Source organism: Pyrgilauda ruficollis, unplaced genomic scaffold (assembly GCF_017590135.1).
Source record: "Pyrgilauda ruficollis isolate IOZ18807 unplaced genomic scaffold, ASM1759013v1 scaffold23, whole genome shotgun sequence".
Lineage (NCBI taxonomy): Eukaryota > Metazoa > Chordata > Aves > Passeriformes > Passeridae > Pyrgilauda > Pyrgilauda ruficollis.
Window position 1 is genome coordinate 2,502,292 of NW_024522539.1, and position 22,801 is coordinate 2,525,092.

Sequence of the window (22,801 nt, forward strand, 5' to 3'; positions counted from 1 at the left end):
GAGCGGCCCGCGGCTCCCTCACGGCCCGGACCGGGGCAGGAGAGGGCGCCCCCTACCGGCCGCCCGCGCCCACGTGCGTTCCCCCCGCGCGGGTCCGCCGGCGCGCAGCCAATGGGGGAGAGGGGAGGCGTGTCCCGGCGGCCGCCGCCGCCAATGGGTGCGCGGAGCCGCGGTGGGGGGCGTGGCCGGGCGCTCGCCGCGGCGATCCCCGGTGCCGAGGGCGGGCAGGGCGCACTCGGCCCCCGGTCCCGTCGCTGCGCTGCGCGCTCGGCCCCGCCGCCGCACTACCATGTTTGACGGCTGCCTCCTGCCCCTCGTCGTGCCCTGCCTGCTGCTCTGCGGATTGGACGCCGGCACAGGTAGCGCTCCCTGCCGCCCCGGCTCCCCTTTCCCGGCGGCACTGACAGGGTCCGGTCCCGGACGGCAGCGTGCGGGCGCGGAGCGCAGGGCACGCACCGCATCCTCTGCGTGGCCGCAGTCCCGGGCCGCGGGATGAATTGCTGCAGGCTTTTGTATTTTCTTTTCCTGTCCTCCCGCTGCTGCTGTAGCGTTCCATGTGGAAAGCTGCTGACTGTCCTTGGCTGCTGCTGCGGCTCGCTCTGCTTTTCCCCTTCTCCCTGCAGATTTTTATTGGGGTTGGTGAAATGCGATGCTTGTGTCTGAGCTATATATATATATATATATCGTGATACAAGTAGCTTTAGCGTTTGCTCTATTCCTCTCTTCCATGCACGCTTCTGTCTCTAATATATGTGTGTATAGAGAGAAATAAATCGCCCTGCTCCGCTGGCTCCATTGTCTGCGCAGCCCGTTCAGGGTTTCCAGCGCGGGGCTGTCTGCGCTGAAACCCGAGCGCGGGGCTGTCCCGGGGAGCGGGGGGTGCCGCAGCCCCCGGCCGCCCCGTCGGGCCGCGGCTCCGGGGTGCGAGCGCCTGAGCCTCTCTCCTTCTCGCCTGCAGCTGGCGGAGCGGAGCTGGAAGTGGTGATCCCGGAGCGAGTGCCGCTGGAGAAGATCCACCTGCTGCCGCCCGGAGGGGATCGCGGCGGCCCCCGGCGCCGGCGGGCAGCGGCGGAGCAGGAGGAGGAGGAGGAGGCTGTGCTGCTCCGCCTGCCCGCCGCCGGCGCCGAGCTGTACCTGCACCTCCGCCGCGACCTGCGCTTCCTGGCCCGGGGCTTCGCGGTGGAGCGGCGGCGCGGGGAGGCGCGGCGGCCCCCGCGGGAGCGGCTCTGCTTCTACTCGGGACACGCGCTGAACCGCAGCGACTCCTTCGCCTCCCTCAGCACCTGCGCCGGGCTGGTACTGCCATCCCACCCCGCTCCCCTCCTGAGGGCTGGTACTGCCATCCCACCCTGCTCCCCTCCTGAGGGCTGGTACTGCCATCCCACCCCGCTCCCCTCCTCAGGGCTGGTGCTGCCATCCCGGCCCGCTCCCCTCCTGAGGGCCAGCCACCTGCCCTCAGCGAGGTGACCCTCCTGTCCCCTCAGCTCCCGGGCCCTGCTGAGCACCGCCGCTGTCCCATGGTGGGTGTCCTGCCCACCCTGGCTCCCCCTGTGGAGCCACCTCAGCCATCCCTGAGGGGCCTCAGGCTCTGCAGTTCCATTGTGGGTGGGCAGCAGAACCCAAGGGTGCTGTGGAGGAGCGTCCTGGTGGAGGGAACATCTTGTGTCCCTGTCCCCAGACATGGGGCAGGTGGCTGTGTCCTGCTGGGGTGATTTGGTGCCATCCTGGCCTGATCCTGTGGCAGCTCTGCAGCTGGCTCTTCCCACCCTGCCGTCAGTGTTGGTGTGTTCTCTGGGAGCTGTGGTCAGGGAGCAGCCGGTGCCCCAGCACGGTCACAGGAACATCCCACTCAGCGAGGCTTGTCCCACCACAAGTGTCCAGATTTCTCTGCCTGAGGCTGTGGTTTCAGGTGGTTCTGCAGGGCCAGGCTCTCCTCTGAGCATCCTGGTAGGAGGAGGTGATCTTCTGTGGGACAGAAAGTTTCTCGGTGATGGAGAATGAAATGCTCAAGACGTTGAGTAGTTTGCAATTATTGTTGATAACTTTTAAAGTACTTCAGGAAGTCAGCGGGGCATTAGGCAGTGATTCCCAGCAGATGGTCCTGGGAGGTGTGCCTGTCAGAACAGACCTGATGATGGAGATTTATCCTTAAACCGTAGTGAGAACCAGTTCATGCTCTGCCCTCGGGGCTCCAGCCTTCGTTCCGGAGCCATTTGAGGGCGCTGTGCCTCAGGATTAAAAAAAACCCAGCAAACGGAGATGCTGAGGTCTGAGTGGCACTGGAAGTTGAGCTGAGTTCCACCGAGGGCAGCTTAAAACTAATATCTCTAGTTCAAGCCTTAAATCACGAATAGCTCTGCGCTTTTGCCACCAGGCGTGTTTTGTTAATCTTGCTGGGCTTCCAAAGCTGGAAAGCACAAACAAACAGAGGAGGAACCTTTAGAAAAAGAGGAATGTAGTTGTAGGCACTGTATTAACTGCCTGAGATCAGGGAATGGAGGAGGGGGTGAAAAAGCTTGGCAAAATTCCCAGTAGGAAAGCTGAAAAAGAGACAAGACTAGTTAGTATTTGCTCACTACTCAGCAAAAGTGAACAGCAATATTGCAGTACCTGTTTGGGTCATGGCAATTCTAAGCAGTGGCTAAATTGACATAACTGGGCTGGATCAACCTGGGATCAGTGTGAAAGCTGCTGGTTTGTGCCAAAACCCCTTGTGTTAGTGACAGTGTTGGTAAAGCTCTGCTTGCCTTTGCCTGTGCACCTGGTCCTGGCAGTGCTGAGAATGCTGTGGGCAGATGTGTTGAGAGAGAGGTGTTTCTGCATGTTGGGATTCTCCTTTCCTATTAGAGGAATCTGAAGAGGAAGAAGGAATTCATCCTCTTCCTTCAGATAATCACCAGGAATGGGAAAGGGCTAAAAGCAGGTGCATGGAACATTTGAGTGAGTTAAAGTTAAAAGACCCTTGTGAGCTTAAAACTAGAGAACAGAAAACCAGTGTCTTGAGGATTAGCCTGAACTTAAGATGGATGAAGCTAAACTTAAGATGAACCTCATTAATTATTGAAATGGTTTCATTGAAATAATCCATACCACCATGTAGATGAACCTTCTTATTTTAGCTGAGTAGACCATTTTGGGTTCTTAAGTCTGTCTTTAAACATGAAACACCTCACATTTTAGGCTGTTTTCAGTGTTTACACAGACTTTTGCAGTGGCCACACTAAACCAGCATACCTGTAGTGAAAGCTGTATAATGTAGAGGTAAGATGTTTTCTGGGATCAGAGGAATCAAAAGTTTGCCCCAAATTGTCTAGGAAGTCTTTAATCTGCCATGAGATGACCTGAGAGCAGGTGACTCTAGAGCCCAAAATTTTTTGCCTTCTAGTCTGGCAATTTAAAATACTAAGACCATCACTTAAAAAAAAAAAAATTATTTTCCCATTGCTTTCTTGAGCCCTGTTTGCTGCAGGAAGAATAAGGCTTTGCCCTCAGCAGCAGCTTCACAGGTGGGACATGAGCCAGACCTACTGGGCTAGAGGAAAGACCTGGGTAGTGGAAACCTTGCAGCCTGTTTGTCCTGGCATTTGTCTTGTGAGCAGTTCTAGTGCTGCAGTGGGGAGGGTTCCTGAAAATTCCAGCAGGGGAGTGCTCATTGGACTCTAGCTGGGTGATCAGGACATCTCCTTCAGAAAAGCTGGTTGCTAAGAAGTAGAGTGGGCAGTAATGCTGTGTCCTGATCTCCAGCTGGCTCAGGCCTTGCTGTAATCATATTCTCAGCCATGCCATAAATCATACCAAAAGTGATATAAAATGATCAGGGCAAGTGGAGTTCTAGTAAAAACAAAATCCCTGACACAGTGGCACGAAAACTGAGCTGCAGCCAGACTGAGCAATTGCTTCCTGGTGATGGTATCAGATTCCCAGTGTGGCATCTGAAGGTTGGGGTCTGGTTTTTAAGCTCTGCTGGCAGATGCTGCTGGTAAGCAGTGTGTGGCTGCTGCAGATCCTGCTTTGGGAAGGGTGGCCGTGCTCTCAGAGCTCTGTGAGGTCAGAGTGAGGCAAAAACTGCTCTACCCAAGCTCTCACCATTGAGCTACAGCTAAAGTGCCTTGTGTGAGGATGCTCCAGCCCTCCTGTTCCTCGTGACAAGCTGGGAATTCAGCCTAGCAGAGGCACAGGGTTCCTGGAAAGTGCTGCTGCCTTCCCCTTGGCAGCACCGGCCTCTGGGGAGTGCAGCTGTGCCAGCACTTGGATTCTGGCCACAGCTCAGGGCTGCACTGCCCTTCCCTGCTGCTGGGCACTCACAGGCAGCTCTGCAGCCCCAGCACCATCACTAGAAGACAGCAGCCAGTACAGGAACTTTGTTTTTTGGAAAGGTCCGGCTTTGTAAGGCCACAGTTTAGTCACTGTCATGTGCTGAAGTGCTGGACTGCAGCATCAGCCCCTTAGAGCAGGTGCAGGCTTTTCATACTTGTACCTACATTTTGGAAACAGTTACAGTTTTAAGAGGGTCATGAGTCCATGTCAAAATAAGCATTATAATTAGAAATGGAAGAAAACTGTTGAAAACTGTTCAGGAACCAAAAGGTGACAATCACTGGGATGCATTTAGAGGCAGAGGTTTGATTCTAAATAACTTCTCTTCCATTTTAAAATCCAGAGTCTTTGATCTTGGGTTCAGGATTGCTCTTTGTCTTGTCTCTAAATAAGGTGGCTTAACTTTCTCAGTTGAAGTAAGAGAAGAGTTTGTGCCTCCCTCCTGTTCAGGCTAGTTCATGTAACATTTTCACACTCCAGTTTTGTCTCCTTTGAACTTCCTTGTGCAGACTGGATTGGTGGAAATGGATGATGCTCATTGCAAGGGCTCATGGAGTGAGAACAGTGATTTTTCTCTTTGTAGGATGGAATAGACTAATTGAAACTACACCTTAAGAGATGCACACTGGATGTTGGAAAAACCTAAATATTTTGTAGTAATGTCTCATACAATCTACTCAGAGAAGAAAAGGGCTTCTTTTCTTCCAAGATTTGTGTACATTTGCCTTCGTTAAACTTTCTGCATCTCATCTTCCAGCCTGTTAAAATATTTCTGAATGGTGGCTCTTCATTCAGGTCTGTCCTGTTTACTTGGGACTATCCATAAACTTTGTGAGAGTGTAGATGTAGACAAGTTGATAAGAGCATCCATCTGGACGTCTTCCTCTAAGGTCTCTGAAGTCCCCCTGATTTCCAGGTGGGTGTAAGTGCCTTGCAGGTGTCCTGGTGTGGGTTTGGATCCTGTCTGGAAGGGCAGAGCTGAGCAGGTTGGACTGCAGCCTCCAGGGAATGAGCAGTAACTCCAAGGACTCCTGGTAGAACAGTAAATCTGCTCTGTCCTTGGGAAGAAGAGGAACAAGGATGCAGAAGAGGCCACAGTCTGGCAGGGTTAGGCCAGTCTGGGTGTCTGGGGCAGGTGAGTGATGAAGATGAGCACTTCCCTGATGGCTGATCCTGTGCCATAGGTACCTTAGGTTGGTGAATTGCCAGTTTCACTGCAGAGGGAGCTGGTGCCTGGTTCAGAGCAGGTGCTGCAGCTCAGGGAGCTCCATCCCTGGCCAGGATCCCTGTGTGCACCAGGGCGGTGCTGCCCTTCAGGTGACTCAGGAGCCTCTGCTGCTGTGGGAAGCAGGGCAGAGCAGGCGTGTGGGGATTAGAGATGATACAATTTCCCCTGAGGAAACCTTCAGCTCCACTGAACTCTCCTGTCTGGGAGAGGAGCTGTCTGGCATTCGTCCATAGCTGGGCCATGAGCTGAGAAGTTAAACCTCTTAAAATTCCTGTGCTGGGTTTCCTTGTACTGGGATTTTCTTTCCTCTTCCGCGGTGGACAAGAGGGAGAAGATGTTGGGGTTTCCTTGGAGAGTTGGAGGCCAGAGCAGATATTCCTGGGCATGGTCTGCTCTCAGAATTGAGTGTAAACCTGAAGTGACTCTGGAACAAGACTTAATTTAAAGCTCTTCTTTTCAATTTGCTTGAATTGCACTTTTATATAACAACCAAGCAAAGCTGAAACATGGTTAATAAGGGTGGGACTAAAACCCACATGAAATTTATTAAACTGTATTTGTGGGTTGTTTTGTTCTTCACTTTAAACATTAACTTCCTTTTAACTTTGAGGAAATGGTTAAACAACGATTTACAGCGTAACAGTTGAGAAATTGAGAAGGGGATGGAATTTGTCAGATGTTTAAATCTGTTCTCTTTTCAGCGTGTTCTATGTATGTAACTAATGAACACTTAGGAGCAAGAGAAAAATCTGTTAAAGATTCAGCATTTCACAGATCTCCTTCAAAGATGTTGTGAAAATAAAAAGGGCTGGAAAAACAGAGTAACTGTTGGAGAGTACTAACATGTGGGAAGGTCGAGAACCATGTGCAGGGAGCACTGAGAATTTGGATCCCTGTTCTGAGCAAGCCCTGGAGCTGCAGTAGCTCCAGCAGCACTACCAGGGCACAGGGACAGAGCAGTGAAGCCAAGGAGGCAGGATGGGGTCACACAAAGGCTGTGCTACCACTGTCATTCCAGTGACACTCTGTGAGGACCTTCCTCCTTTCCCTGCTGTCATTTAGCCCAAGAAAAGCTCCACTGGAAGATGACTTGTAGCAGAGGAGTAGTACAAGAGTAGATGACAGAGTGAGCAGGTTGCTTGAGTGACCCCTGTGTGTGTGACACCCTGGATAAGAGCGCATGGGAATGTTCTGGTGGTGAGCAATGTTGAGCTGACTTCTAAAATAAGGATGTGAAATATTATTAATGTGGAAGATCTTGCCACTGTTGGGCACAGTGGTGAGTGGGGCTGTAGTGGGAAGTGTGGATTATTGTTTGTTTTAATCAGCTTGTCAGTTTGCCTGCCTTTGGAGGCTGAAATCATTCCAGCCTTTCCTGTTAGCAGAGCTGCAGGGCTCTGTCAGCTGCATGGTCTAGCCATACCAACTGTAAAATTAATGCAGATGATGGTGAGCTCCTGCACTCCTCTGAATTTTTGGGTTCTTGTGTCTCAGGTCCTCCAGGCTGGGCAGCAGCTGCTTTTCCCAAAATTCAGCTGTCCCAGGATCTGGCACAGCAGCAGGTCCTGGACTCCCACAGGGGGAGAAAGATGGGAGGGAGTATCCCAACTTTTGATATATATTTCCCCAGGCAAATGGGAATTGGCAGATCCAAAGCATTTCGCTTAATTGGAATGATTTCCTGAGATGTGGGAAAAGTAGCTCCAAGGGTTACGTGGTCTTCTGTTTTACTTCCTTATCTTCAAAATCCTTCAAAAGCCTTCTGCAGTTCCTCAACTCAGACAAGAGAACAAGAGCACAGAGCCTTTGTCCAGGGCTGACGTTTGATCTCTCATGCTGGGATTAACACAGGGCAGGATCTGCAGGATTTGAAGGATGCAAATGAGGAATGCATTTCTTATGGAAAAAGCAAAATAATGACCACACTATTCAAGTTACAGGGTCCAAAAGATCTCCTTTGGGCCATCAGGACTGGGGACCCTTCAGAACCCAGCTGGCAAGTCTGGGGGAATTTTTAACATTTTTAACTCCCTAGGGATGCTTTACAGGCCTGATCCTGCAAACCCTTCCTGCTTGAAACTCTATTTGCCTTGTCAGATTGAGCTTGAGATGCTTCCCAACGTGAAGCAGGGTGAAGACTCATGGCTCTTTCTCTCCATAGGTTTCACAATTCCACAGCAAATGTGAAACATAAGTCTTTTCCAATGGTTTAAATTATTTTCACTCTTGATGCCAGAAAATTGGGATAATGTCGGGTGGTGATGAAACTGACTTCTTCTTACATACTTTTGGCACCAGCTGAGATGGTTGGCAGTCTGTCAGGAGCTCTGGTGTGGCTTTTAGTACCATGGCACCAGATTTACAACCCTTCTTCTAAATAATTAAAACCTATATTAAAAAAAGGGGGCTGGGGCTACCTCCCAGCTGGAAGATTGGAACAAGGAGGGGAAGTAGTGGAGAGCATTGTAAAGGAGGCTGGAAGAACAAGTCACCAGAGCTTTTGCTGTCTCTGGAGCAATTCTGACAATGCCCAACTTGTGATTTAAGTGAAAAGGCAGCCCTTTGGACACTCCAGGGCAGAGGGGGTCTTGTAAACTGGTGAGAATTCTGTAGGGCCTAGGAATAATGTTGGGTTTTCTCTGTATGTAGGAAGTGCCAAGGCATTTTATCCTTAAGCAATTCCCCTGCCCCAAGAGCAAGGTCTCTTTTGGAAGGCCCCCAAAGAGGTGTCTCTTTTCTCCTCAGAGACAGGGGACTGATTGTCTCTGCTGTGCTTTGCAGCCATGCCCAGTGGAGACACCAACTTTTACAGTTTTCTTTTTGTCCAAGCTCTCTTTGGAAATCAGTGACCCTTCCTGAGACATCCTGAATGCTGTTCAGTTTTTGTGGCTGTCAAAGGAGGAGAGCTCTCATTTCTGCTGGCAGAAATTCCTCTTGCTGGAAATACTGGGCCAAAGGGATTTCCTGGGTGTACGTGAGGACGGGATTTGGCAGGGAGGTGTGGAAATGTGCAATATACAGTATGTATGTAATGTATATTATAAATCATATTAGTGCAGTCAGCTGTTCAACATACAGCATTTGGATCTACGTGCAGAGCATTTCTTTGGAGAGTTGCCTGCCTGGCACAGAGAGTGGAGAGGGGGACCAGAAAAGTCTGGCCTCTCTTTTTATGTACAGGATGGGTGTTGGAGCTCTCTGGAAGCACCTTTACCTCTCAGGTGCACAATCCTGGCAGACCAGCTGAGTCCTTCTGTTATTAACAGAAGTTAAATCAGACCTCAAGACTTCTCTCAAGGGGGAGGTACATGGCAAAGCTGTGTTTTTAGACTTTTAATTGCAATATAAATAATCACTGGATTAGTGCAATGAAAAGTAAGAGCTCCTCATTGTAAATACTCACTTTGTGCAACATGTTATAACCTTGGTGTTGATTACTAAACCTGGAGGCTTTGTTAAGTTTTAAGGTGATAACTTTGCTTTCACTCTCTTCTTTTCATGCCAGAAAAGAAGCAGAAAAAGCATACAAGAACTTTAAAAGCTCTGGGTTGTGAGCAGAGGAGGGCTCTGCTGGGGCAGAAGCTGGCTTCCAAAGGTGTTCTTGCCAGCCCTGCTGTAAGGTCTGGACTTGGTGCAAGGAAGGCAGGGATTTAGTGCTCTGACCTGGACCCTGTGGAGTTACTTAGGCAGGGTCTTTGCCTTCCTAGTGTCACTTATTCCAGGAGTGGTGGAAAATCCTGACACTGGGACAGTGCAGCAGTCCATTCCTGGCTTTACCTCTGAAACCCTGCCCGTGGCCTGCAGGGAGAGCAGAGCTGACTGTGTGGCCCTTAATGTAGTCAGGAAGAGGTATTTGGTCCCAAAAAATGCAGTGTGGCTCTACAAGTCACACTTGCATCAGTTCACTCAGTGTTCCTTGTGAGGGTGGTACCCACAGGGGCCTCCTGTGTGCAGGCAGTGTCACCTCTGTGCCCTGAAACAGTAAATGCCATTCAACAGCAGGGCAGTCCTGGCAGCTGGAGAGGTGATTTTGAAGGGATTTCTATTAACAGGATTTATTTGTCCTCATGTGAGCTGAGCATCTTGTAAAACACACATATTTATGGGGCTGTGTCTGGAGGGAGAGGAGGAAGGGAAAGCAAATATGTTGACAGGAATCCTCACCTTTCCTTTGTGCATGTACAGTGCATTGTTTCTAAATAGTGCTTAGTGATATAAAAAATAAATGAGAGAAGTTCTTTGTTCTGTATTACACAGGCTGAACACAACCATAATCCCATCATTTCCTCACACTGCAAATAACTGCAGTGAAATGACCTGGGTTTCAGGCAAGGCTGGCTAGACAAGGCTTGGGCACCAAACTGATAGAGGTGTTTTTGTTCTGTTTTGTGGACAGGTTGGCTACATCCAGCTTGGATCAGAGCAGCTGCTGATCCAGCCTGTGAATGCATCTGAGACCTCGTTCAGTGGGAAGGAACATTTCATCAGGCGGAGACGATCCACCAAGCCCGGCCATCCCTCCAGGCCACAGGGCCCTGAGGAGCACTGCAAGGTTGTAGCAGGTGAGCTTGGAGTGCCTCCAGAGAGCAGCCATGGGAATTCTGCATGTATTTTGTGATTCTGGTGGTTGGGCAGCTGGAGCTGGGGAAGGATGGCAAGTGTGGGTGAATCCTGTTGCTGCTTCAGGCAGGAGTCACATCACAGACATGAGGTTGTCAGGGCATGTGCTGTAACACTGGACTTGTGAGGTGATAAATTCTGCTCTAATCTTGCAGTGTGACCACTGCTCAGGGAGGGATCCACTGAGTTTTTAGGAAAGGTTCAGGTTTTTTAACTGAAGTCAGTGTTGATGGGGACTCTTCCATCTTGCCTTTCCACTGGAGTTGTGCTGAGCAGGCAGGGATAGAATGGTGATCCTCACATTGCAGAGTGTGGAAAACATCATTTCACCTGCTTTGACATAATTTCATCACAAGTATCATCTGTGGAGTCCAACTCTAGGGATCGAGCTCATAGTGGGATAAAGGGATATCTAGAGATGGAAGAGATGCACAGTTTGTCTTTCAGAGCAATCTGCTTTTTTTTTTCAGCTTCTCCTGCCATCATTCTTCCTTGTGTAGCAGAGTACACAATCCATATCAGGGTCAACTGAGCAGACTTTGTATTATGACTTTAAATTGCTTTTGTAAGGGCTTTTTGCCTTTGTGTGCATTTGGAACTACCAGATGTAGTTCAGAAAGGTAATTTTATTTTTTTTTTTAACTAGGAGCTTAATTTTGCTTTTTCTACCTGGTGTTTGACTCATCAAACTTAAGCTCTATCTGATAAAACAACAATTATATCATATATTATGCTTTGCTGTCATTTTTCAAGAGGAAATGGCCAACTCTGTTCATTGATCATATCCTGTCTTCTACGCAGACAAATTGCAGGTGATATAAACTATTATTTTGCTTCTTTAGAGCAATTAAATTTTATCATTTCTGGAATTCTCTCTGAATGTGTTGCAGAGGGGGTATTTTTTATGAACTTTGTGAAATCTCTTCATTAGGTTGCAGTGTTCCTGTATTTTCTGCTCCTTTCATTCCTCTCCTGCCTTCTCCTGGATGGATTCCATAAATGAAGCAGTGGGCTCTGCTGCTGGGCTGCCAAAGGGGCAAAGTGGGGAGCAGGGCTGGGAGGTTTCCTGGGTACAGGAGTGAGAATCTCTGGTGTGGGAAGAGCTGAGTGCTCATGGACAAGGGCTGCTGTTGGATGTGGAAAGAGGTGGCAGCAACAGAAGGCACAAAAAGCTTCCTTGGGGGAACAGCAGTGGAAGAGGCCTGAAGGAGCTCACTGGAACAGGCAGCCAGAAAAAGGCCTTTGCCTGTAAGGCTTTGTATCTCCACTTTTGTGTTTAACCAGACCTGTGCACCAGCAAAACAACCTGTGCCTGCTTCTGCACTGGGTGCTGGTAAATCCTGCAGCCAGGACCTTTATTTTCTCCTGTGTGGAGCTGAGCTCTTAATATTTCAGCAGGTTTATCATTCTCAGGGGTTCAGACTAAGCCAATCTTCTCTCTGATTCTCTGAGAATGAAATCTTGGATCTGGTTACAGTTACAGATCCCTTATGTCTCTTTTCAGAGAAAACATCAGAATTCAGCACCGCTCTGATTTCCCAGCCAAGTTCTGTAGGTGCTGCAGCCCTGTGGTCACAGAAAATGCATTTCAGAATTCTTACACTGTAAAATGAGACAGCCATTAGTTAAAATCTGAATTGAACCAGAATCAGTCCAGGAAATGAGCCTCACCCTTTGGCCACTGAACCTTTTGACCTTTTTTTCTAGGGGCAGGATGCTCCCTGTCCTTGGCAGAACTGGAATTCCCTCCCTGAGAATAGGAACTAAAGGAAGGAAACTGGAGAGACACTGGGTAATAATTTCATGGGATCACAAAGGGAAAGAGGAGCTGAGTGAGCATGAAGATACTGAAAGAAGACACTGATAAAAGAGTACTTCCAGTGGCACCTCCTGCTTCCTGAGGGCCTCTGGGGAGCCACTGCTGCACTGGGAACAGAATTCCCATCCCTTGGGTGCTGACTTGCTGTGCTAAGAAGGGAGCCAAGCCTTGCTTGGCAGTAGCCCTGTCCTAAAGTAATGCAGTTGCTCATGGGCTTTCCAACTTAAAGGCAGACCCCTGGATCTTTGTCATTGTTGAGGGACAGAAATGTAAACTCATGGCTGTTAATAGGCTCAGCACATTAATGACCTAATTGCCTCCTGTCTGCTTTGGATTAACTTCTGCACAAGGAGTTTAGAAATGAAAAAATGAATCCTGTCTGACACACAAAAGGTCCATTTTTAATAAATCTGTGTGGAAGTGACCATCTAGGGGTGTGCTTCCAGAGTTTCTCCTGGGAAAAGGTCTCTTTACAGTGATACTCACCAACATGGATTGGTCAGATTTGTACTAGAGGTTGTTTTCCAGTGGCTTAAAATTTGGCTCACTCAGGCTAAAACTTGGCAGGAAAGGTTGGAGGTTGTAAATACATGGGGATATTTCTATGCCAGACATTTAGGTACAAACCCTGTGTTGTAGAATGACATAGACAGAAAAAGACAGGTCTGTGTAAATACAGTCTAAAATGAATATTTTTCAAGGGCACAGAACTGCCGTGCTTGGGCATTTTTCAGTCCTTTACTGCTGTTCTTGTATTTTCTGAATACACGAGAATCATCTCTGTATGTATTTTTTTTCTTAAAATTCTGTAATTCAGAGGTAGCTGGCATAATCTGGGGTTATTTGGGAATCAAAGCACAAAACATCAGCTGAATTTTTAATGCTAACTATTGATCATGTCATAAAAATTTAAACAGGGCTAAATTGCTCAATGGCAAATTTCCTGTGATATATGAACTTAATAACTTGGAAAACAAAGGTGCTTGGTGATGTAATGACTTGTGTGAGTATTTGGAGGAGGAGCAGGAAAACACTTTAAGAAAGCAAAATGAGCTTAATTAGGAAGTGCTGCAGGGGGACAGAGAGCACAGCTTTCCAAGGGCATTGCCCCTGTGTTCCACCCAGAGATGTGGTGCTCTCCCTGCAGACCCCAGCCTTGGGAGGGGGAAAGTGGCTTGGGGCCAGGTAATGCCATCAGGCTGGTTTGATAAGGGGTGGTTAAAATCTCTAAAACAACTCCTTTAGTCTGAGTGGTGTTACATGTCCTGCAGCACTCAAAATTATTTTTAGGTCTGCAGGAGAACTTTGTGGGAGCCAAATTTCTCCTGGAATAATCTGTATAAGAGGATTAATCTGGCTGTAGTCAAGAATGGGAAAGTACTTAAGGTTTTGCATGACTGGATCCTTGAGATTTGAACCTGAAAGTGTCTACTAATGGGTTAAAAAAAATCCCAGAGCTGATGTTTTAATTCCTTTGTTTGAATTCCAAAGTGCTCCAGCAGCAAAGGAGGGATCCCATCACCATGGGCCAGGTGCTATTGTTAGTCATATGATATGTGAATATGTTTTATTTTTATCACCTGTCATCCAGCAAGAGAGAGAGAGAGAGAGTTCAAGTCACAATGCACATTTCTGCTCAGGCATGAACATGAGCCCCTGTGAGGCAAACAGAAAACCTATTAAAAGGTTTCCAGGTGCACATGCAATGAGGGGGAAGGAGGGGAAGGTTGGGTTTCACTTGCTCTGAGCAGGGAGTCGTGAGGAACAAGGGAAATAGCTTCACACCAGTGATGTGAAACACCTCTCATCTCTGGACACTGGGCAGCATCTGCACAAACCTCCTGTCACACCCTGCTCTCGTTTTAAAGACCAGCTCTGACAACTTTCTTGTCAAAAGTCCTGGAGATGTGTTTTTCTATGGAGAGAATGGACTCAAAGGGAGTTTTGTTTGTAGGTTTTTACACATACAAGTAAGAGTTTCCCTGCAGAAGAGCCAGGCAGGCAGGAAAGGTTTCTTTCAAGGCATCATACATGATTTTTTGCAGTGCCCAACCCCTGAGATAGAGGTTCTTTCATTGCCCTCTCTCTGTGAGCTTGTGACAGACAGTAAAGCTGTTTCCATATGACAATGTCCACCACAGCCTCAGCTGCAGTAAATGGATTCTTTTTCTGAACTATCGTAACTATCATGCAACAACAGTAGTTTAACTATTTACTGAGATTTCAACACGTATTTTGCATGTTTTCTATGCCATCAGAGTTTGAAAATAGGAAAAAATGTCAGTTTTTCTTGATTTTGAGAGAGTATCAATGTTCAAGACAGAATCAAACCATATTGTAAAAGCACAGGAATCTCCTCTAACCATGTCATAAGACTTTCTGTTTCTTTGGGAAAAGTAAGTTCTGTTACAACTTCTCCAAAAGTCTCCAGTGATGTATTAAAGTCTCCTTACATAGGAAGGATTTGATATAAAATACAGTCCAGGAGCATGAGAGAGAGCAGCTTGTCTTTGGACAGAAGATTGTTATTTCATGTTTATGACATAGACCTCATAAATTACTCTTAAATGTGGGTTTGCTTTAAACCCTTTTGTCAGTTTAAATGAACCAGTTTTCCTTTCATGCAAATGTGCTGCACATACAGTGAAATAACAGGAAGATCAATATTTTAATTCACAAAATAACAACGTGTTGCTTCTCTGCATAGTTACTTTGCAACCTGTTTTAACAATTTATCAAAGCTGGTAATAATTTAAGTAAGTGCTGGTGTACAGGTATCAAATGTAGGGAATGCTTTCCCTGAACAGGTATAAATCTTAAACACATGTTACTGCTGCATTGCATTTCCCCATCTTTAATCATTGTCTCCTAGCTGTGTTTTCTCTGCAGGTTTGACTTGGCCTGAAAGAGCAGTTGTTATGGCCAAAAACATGTGCACTAAAAATAGAGAGATGTAATGCAACCTGTATTAGTCCATATTAGGAAGCAGCTGTTGGAGAATTAAAGCAGGATTTCAACAATGGGCTCCACAGAAGATGTAATGTGATTAAGTGTTTGCAAGCACAGGAGGATTCCCTGTATCAGGAACTCAGCACTTTGCCCATGGGAGTGTGTCTCACTTCTGTGGCTAAATCCCTTGGTTTTTCCAGGTCCCTTCTCTTCCTGATGGGGAGTCTGGGTTTTCCCTGCAAGCCTGTGATTGTTTCCTCATGGCTGATAAACAGCAGCCTCCTGCAGCAGTCTGACATTCAGAAGTGTCCTTTTCCATCACTTGTGGCAAGTGAGGCTTTACTGCAGGTCTGTTCTGGATGATTCCCTCAGTGTGGATCATGAGGAGTGTGAGGGGCTCCAGATTCTTCTCCCTCTGCTGTCAAGGTGAAAAAGAGACACAAAAAGGAAATGTAAATACACATTGTGGATTGATTTCTTCCCTTTCCAGAGCAGCTGTGCTGCTCCTTTGCTTGGTTCCTGAGAAAGCTGAGTTCTGGTTTCCATTGGAGCCCAGTGAAATCCAGCCTGGCAGGTGGTGATGAGCTCCATTGTCACTGTCCACTGTCCTTGTCTCGGGATGTTTGTGGATATTCCATGGTCATTCTGGCTAGAAAAGCAGAGAGATGGTTCCTGGACTAGGGTAGATTGCTCATCTTTTGGTGTCTTGAGCTATGGACATGTTATCACTGTCCATAGCTCAAGCCATGCTCACTGTGCCTGCTCCTGTACCACTAAATTGTTTTATTTGTCTGCCATGAGTCCTTGTTTGTGCCACCAGGAAGGTGTCCTTTCCATTGGAGATGGGTGTGCATAATCCAGGAGGTGGGAATCTTTGAATCCTGGTGACAAATTGAACCATTGAGCAGAGATCACAGTGCCTATCCTGACCTGCCATTAAAACAAAGTCCTGATGAGTTGTGTTGATGACTGAGTTTGTTTTGCAGAAGAATAAGGTTTTAACTGATTTGTCCAAGCCACAGACTAACTTGGATAACAATCCTTGCAGTAAAATCTGTGGTGTTTTGAGATGCAGCTCAGAGTTCATGACTTCTGTCTCAAGTTCTTGTTTGCTGCTGTGCCAGAGAAATAGTCATGAACTTGTGATTTGGTATGAAAGTGACTGTTTGGGAGAAAAAAAATAAACAAAAAAACCCCAAAGCAAAACAAAGCCATTTTTGGAAGGTGAATTAGGGAATAATGGATCATTCTGCTCTGCAATAATTTTTCCTAGCAGTTGATGCCTGATTTTGCTGTTCCAGTCAGTGAGAAATTTGAGATGTAGTTTTGTAGGACAGGGCATTAAAAACGAGAGGAGAGCTCTCAGTCTGTAATCAGCTGTTCTTTCAATAAGCAGCCATTTGTAATTCCTGAATTTCAGGCAATCTCCTGGCATCAGCTGGCTGTGATAAATCTGAAATTCCAAGGTTTTGGTGGAGCTATAACAAGCCAGGGCACAGAGATTATTCTTGTGCTGCATCCTGGCAGAGGCAAAGGGGCTCCATGTTTCCATGACTGGGATTAATCACCTTTTGAGAGATGCTTCTATCCTGCTGCTGCTAACAGGGACATTTTGTGGCATCCTCTGATAATTCAGCAGTGACAGAGTTTTAGGTTGAATAGTAAGAATACACCTCAAGGGCTTCTTTTCTGTAATTTCTAGGCTTGGTTTGTGTGCAGGATCTCCCTTTTCTTTCTGTTTCGCTTTGGAGAGGTGATGATTTTTACTTTTAGGTGAAGCTAGTAAAACCTGCCTAATGTAAGTACCAGTCAGAGGTTTTCTGGAAACTCCTGGAGCTTAGGGAGAATTAATTTTAGCTGTTTGCCCAATTGGATGCCCTCTCTTCCTTTTTATGCTGCTGAAATAACAGGACATGGCTTGCCCTCCATCAGGGGTGTGGGGAGATGTTAAAGGGGTCATGGGAGGAGGGAAGGGAGCAAAGGGCTCCTGAGGAAGAGCTGGAGAGGGTTTTTAAGGCAGCAATAGAAAAGAGCTTCTAAGGAGAAATCTGGCCTTGCAGAAAAGATTCTGCAGTTTAACTTTTATTTGTGGCTTTTGTTGAACGGCATCCAGAAACCGTCAGTGGGTTTAACAAGAATGAGGTAGCTAAAATTACAAAGGGAAAGATTAGGCAGGAAAAAATAGTGGAAGGCTGTAGGAGAAGATGTTGCTTTTAGATGAGTCTGGGAAATACAGTTGGAAGGGAGGTAGGAGGAACAGGAAAGGACTCTGCACTTACAGCAAGAATCTGCCAAAAGCCAGACAGTGCTAGACAGTGCTTTTGGTGTGTAATAGGAAAAGGTCATTTGGGGCGGTTGCTCTGGAATTGCACATCTGTTGAGTTGCCATAAAAAGCACTGAACATCAGGAGTTTTCTACAGAGGCCTCAGAAGAGCCTTGTTGTGCTTCTGATCACAGTGGGGACTCTGCTTCTTCCCATTCTGAGGGAGACTTCAAAGACTGCAGGACGTGGTGTGATCATGTGGCTTTGAAGGTGGTGAGCCAGGCAAGGGTAAATGAAAGTCACCTAATGAACTTGTGCAATCTCACAGCCATTTTTTTTGCTGAGGATCTGGGGGTGTTTCACCCTTCTCCCTTCACCTCACAGTCCTGAATTTTGTGGATTTTTTGGCCCAATAGACTGTATAACACACTGTCAGAGTGGCTGGCCAAAGAGTAATGTCCCCTGTGCCCAGTCACCTGCAGCATGTACATGCTGTGTTGTAGATTGACTGTTTCAGCTCATATTTCATACTAAATTCTTTGACCTCTTAAGCAGGGAACACCTGACTCCTAAAATCATGTCCTGTGTGCTCCCTGCAATGTAAACTCCTCTGACAGCTCCTGCCCGTGGTTTATGGCCTCTTATGCCTTCACACTAACACTTGACATCTGCACCACAAAATTTGTAACATCAGTTTGTTCAAATAAAGAATCCACCAAGCATTTAATCCTTGGTTGAATGGCTGATGTTTATTTTAGTTTGGGGTTTCATGTACTCATGGAGGGATTCTCTGCCCATGGTCCATAAATCTTGCAGGGCAGGAATGAGACTTCTCTGTGCTAGCTTGTTTCTCAAGTGAGGCTCTAGAGATGGGGTATTTTTATTCTTTGTATGCCTCCATAAAACTGATTCACTTTCAGGTATAAGCTGCATGCACTTAATGAGGATTTTTCCAGTTGGTTTTGGATCTTTGTCTTCATCAAACATCTGTTATACAGGACATGTGCATTTCCTTTTTCTTTGTTGTGGTTCATCCATGCAAATGCCTTGTTTTCTCCATGTGCTTGATTATTCTGGAAAATTATTTGCATTTGTGGTAGGCAGGAGGCTGCAAAGAGAGACCACTGTGAAAGCGGACAGGAATGATAAAAACAATTTACCCTATGGAGGAGCTACAAACTTGAAAAACCTCTCTTTTTTAAGTAGCTGGTGTTGCTGTGCCTGTTGTGGAGGGTTCAGCAGTGACCTCCTGAATCCTGTTGCCTGTTGCAGGTAAATTTACACTTGGACAGTGTGAAGGTGAGGGTAGGAGCAGGAGCCTGGATTCTCCTGTCAGGTCACTCTGGCTGCGTTTCCAGGCAGCCTGTGGGGTGCTGGTTTTCCACACACATCCTCCAGTCCCAAGCCCTCTGTGGAAAGCAGCCAGTCCACAGGAGGAAAGAGGCTGTGTGTGAACCAAGGCTGCCCAGCTCTCTGCCAGGAGTCCCCTTAGGCTGCTGCTCTCCAGAAGTCACAGCTTGCAGAGTGTTGTTCAGCTACAATTCCTTCACCTGCCTCTGGAGGAGGGACCACACTGGCAAACGACCATGGCATGACCTCTTCTCCCCAGAGTGCAAGCTCCAGTCCAGCAGAGTCAGTTCCTCCTCTAACAAAAATGTCTTCTTTTCCACCAAAAAAGGTGATTTTTTTAAGGGAAAATACAGAGAACTGCAATTTTTTTGTTCCACTTTAAACTTTTTTATACAGCTCGTTCAATGCTAGGCCAAGACTTAGTTGAATCTAGGCTTAGCCCATCATAAGAGCAACTTCACTACAAGTAAGAGATTTATACCACCTGGAAACATTTATTAGGGGATTGCCAAAATAAGAATTTGATGAGGAAATGCTGCTCTTTTCAGGAAGGTTCTGACTGATAGCAGTAAGACCCAAAATGTCAGTGTTTTTACTGAAATAATTTACCTTCTTTTCTTTTTTCTTTGCTTTCTCCTTGGTATTTTAATGATAATGTTGAGGACCTGCAGCTAAAGTTGTGCTGCTGTGCAGAGGGAGGGATGAGAAATGAATGGAATGAAAGAAATAAAATTACACACAAACATGTGAGCTGTTCCACAGGAATTTGCAGTCATCTTCATCTCATAGCTGGCAAATCAAAGGTGCATTCAGCTCTTCTTCTTTCTTGTTCTGTCTTGTATTTCAATCTTTTAAATTTTATTTAAAAATCCTCTGCTGTGGGGCAGCTTTGCCATGATTGTGCACTTTTTCTGTAGCTGTCCTGTAGCCTATGTGAAAACAGGCCTTGAAACTTGGTTATTTTCATCTTTGCTGCTGGCATGTAGCTTCCATAATTTATGATCACCCCCCATTTTCATTTTTTTTTCCTTGTCCATAGACTCCTGTCTGTCTCTTTCAACCCAGGGGGATATTTCCAAACTCTCTTTAAAAAATCAAATTTCATGGTTGTTTTCTCAGTTTAAAATATGTACCAAGTGTTGACAGTTGATGCCTTGGGCAGAAAAGCACGTGCAGAGTTGTACTGGATGACTGAAGAAACCCAGGAATGAGGAGATGGGATGGACATGGTGAAATGTCCATATTGACAAGGCAGAAAATGCATGAATGGGTGAAGGCAGGGAGTCCATTTCAGGTGGGCTTTGGGGGGCTTGCAGCTGATGGGGTTTGTCACCCTGAATGCAGGAGGGTCGGTCAGGGAAAACTGATGATCTGGGAAAGAAGGGAAATTCAAGCTGAATTATGTCAGGGAGCTGGTGAACAGGCTGTGGAAAATCAGGATCAGTGAACACCAGCTCAGCTCTGGCTGCTGCTTTGCTCAGAGAGGGTCTCAGGGTAAATCTAGAGAAAATTAAAAAGCGATTCTCTGCTCTGGGGAATCAGCAGCACATGTGTGCCATGAGAGGGATTTGTCTGATCATCCATTAGGCTCTGTCCCACGTCAGTTTTGTACTGAATGTTGTGTTTGTGCTGTTTCAGGACTTACGTGTTCTGTTCCCTTTTCCACAGGAAAAAATCAATAGTAACAGCAGTGTCAGTACCCATGGTATATCACAGGCTGAACAGCAGGCAGAGATCATTTCGGTGAATCTTAGAAGTCTCTTTCTTATTGCAAGAATAAATTTGTTTTAATTACTTAGTTTGCTTCTTTATTTTTACAATTGAAAGCATGAACACAATTTTGTGGCTGCAGTGAAGTGAGCAGGTTTGAATTAATATCTGAACTTAATTTCTCCTTTGGTCATGCCTCATCTGCTTTACACAACTGCCTGGGAAACAGTTCACCTTTCAGCTTAGAAGAAAACAAATTATTAATACATCAATCCTTTAGTTAGGAGAAAGGGAGATTTAACTTATCTGTAACATTTTTATTTGAATTAGTTAATTTTTTCTTCTTCCTGAACTTATGTTTTTTCCCACCATCTTCCCTCTTTTCACATCATCTGCTGCCCTCTGCACCCAGAGGCACGGACATACCTGCAATGCAACCTCTTCTTTAACCAGCCAAGAGCACTTCCATTTAAAGGTTGTTACCACCTGAATACGCACCAGACTGTTTGTTGAAAAGGCTGGGAGTGTTTTATTATGATCTGCCAGCCTTAAAAGGCATTTTGGCTTTTCAGAAAAGAAGAGACAGAAGAAAGTGAAGGCCACGAGCGACTGGCGGGAGCGGAGGAACGCGATCCGCCTCACCAGCGAGTACACGGTGGAGACGCTGGTGGTGGCAGATGCTGACATGGTGCAGTACCACGGAGCAGAGGCTGCCCAGAGGTTCATCCTCACTGTTATGAATATGGTAAGTAGGCACCTTACTCTCAAAAGAGGAAACAAAAGTAAGCAGGATGTATCCAGGGTAGGATAAAGCTGACATCACAGCAGAAATCAAGAATGGTTTTGACCTTCGGGTACGAGAAAAGGTTTTGGTTTTCTTGTGTTATCTGCCTCTTCTCCGTTTGTGTTACTCCTGGTATTTGCCACAGTAAAAAACCATTTTTAAAAACTGAAAATGCAAGTTTTCACTTAGGAAATAGTGGCTCAGGAGTGGTGTTTTCTACCAGGCTTTTGGTGCTGCTGTGGTTTACCCTGGAGGAGGGTCTTGTCTGGCATGTTTCTTGGGTTCCTAAAGATTCCTATGGCACACCTATTTGACAAGAGATATGGCTCATTGTTACAGATAGTTAAAGCCAGCAGTCATATTGATTTCCAGCAGAAGACCTGGCTTTAAGTCCAGAATGATTTTTATCTCTGATTTTTGCACAATGAAAATGGCTGCTTCCCTTGATGTAGAAAATGTGGCAAACTTATCACCAAAACTGCTGGCTGATCCCATTCTTTTCACTCCAGGGCTGCATGAAGTGGTGCTGATCATACCTATGAGTAGCTGATGGAGTTGGGCTTGAAATCATTCTAGAATTCCTAGGGATATCTTTTGGGAGTGAGGGGACTCTTCTGAAATTGCAGGCTCATGGGAAGTGTGGGTGTTAATTTGTGAGCTGTCCCTGTAGTGGGGCCTTCTGGCTCAGCTGATAAGGGAACACAAAGCCTCCCACAGGGAGTGCTCACTCAGCTGTTGGCAGTGCCAGTAAGGAGGTAATGGCTAAATTGGATGTAGACATGGAAAACTCTGCTCAGAGGCTGCAGGGGTCCTTGCAGAGGCATTTGCACAGGAAAGTCTTGGAGGAAGCTCATATTCCTTTGCCCATGCTATTGTAATATCCAGGAACAGCTCATTCTCCTCACTGTGCCTCTCCTGGTGTTTATGAGCAGCAAATTGGCTTGGGAAAAAATAACAGTCCTGAACAGTAATTGCCTGGTCATGCTTCCCAGTGAAGAGATGGATGCTCAGCATAAACCAGCTATGGAACAACAGCTTTTTAAGAGGTCTTGTGTTCCTTCATCAAGCATTGGTGTGAGGGAGCCCTCCTGGAGGCTGATTGAGTAGGGAATTTGATTAGTCTTTTCCATTAATGAGCTGCTTTTCTGTGTCCCTTCCTCTACCTTTTATTTTGCCTCCCAATGTACTCTCACAGCTGTCACTTGGTGGGGCTCCACTGTGGCTCTGCAGTTGCTTTTGATGATCCTCATGCCAGCAGGTCAATGATTTCATTGTGACCATTGGGGATGTCTGTGTTGTGCAGCTTTTTCAGCCTTTGAAGATTGTTAGAGATGAACAGACTGATGGACTAAGTCTTAAACAAAAGATGGCTGTGGGTCTTTGAATCCTGGTCTGTCCAGGCTGAGGGGCTGCAGAACATCTCAGCAACATCAGCTTGCTAGGTGTGAATAAATCTGTGTGGGGAGGTGCTCATAGATGGGCTGGGTTCTCTAAACCCATTTATTAAACAAATATTGAAGGTTAGTTTCCTATGGATTAGGCTGATGGGCTTTTAAGCTGGGCTCTGATGCTGTAGGGTGAGCTCACCCCTTTATTAGACACCAGAGAGAGCACATGGAAGAGGACTCTTGGATGAGGAACACATTCATGTGACATCTCCTCAGGTGCAGGGTCCAGCTGAAATGCTTCCCACTGTTAGGTCATTGCTCCTGGGGGCTCACTGGTGTGAGTTTTTCTGATGTCTGATAGGATTTGAATTC

At 46.6% G+C, this 22,801-nt stretch overlaps 1 protein-coding gene across 1 annotated transcript in view; it reads left to right on the top strand.

Annotated features, from left to right (window-relative positions):
• The first annotated feature begins 289 nt into the window (after positions 1-289).
• ADAMTS17 (ADAM metallopeptidase with thrombospondin type 1 motif 17) overlaps positions 290-22,801 on the top strand; it is a 153,795-nt gene continuing 131,283 nt past the window's right edge. Inside the window, exons 1-4 of the mRNA XM_041469127.1 lie at positions 290-359; positions 959-1,296; positions 9,942-10,107; positions 20,830-21,002. Coding sequence (XP_041325061.1) covers positions 290-359; positions 959-1,296; positions 9,942-10,107; positions 20,830-21,002 — 747 coding nt within the window. The remainder of the gene's footprint in view (positions 360-958; positions 1,297-9,941; positions 10,108-20,829; positions 21,003-22,801) is intronic.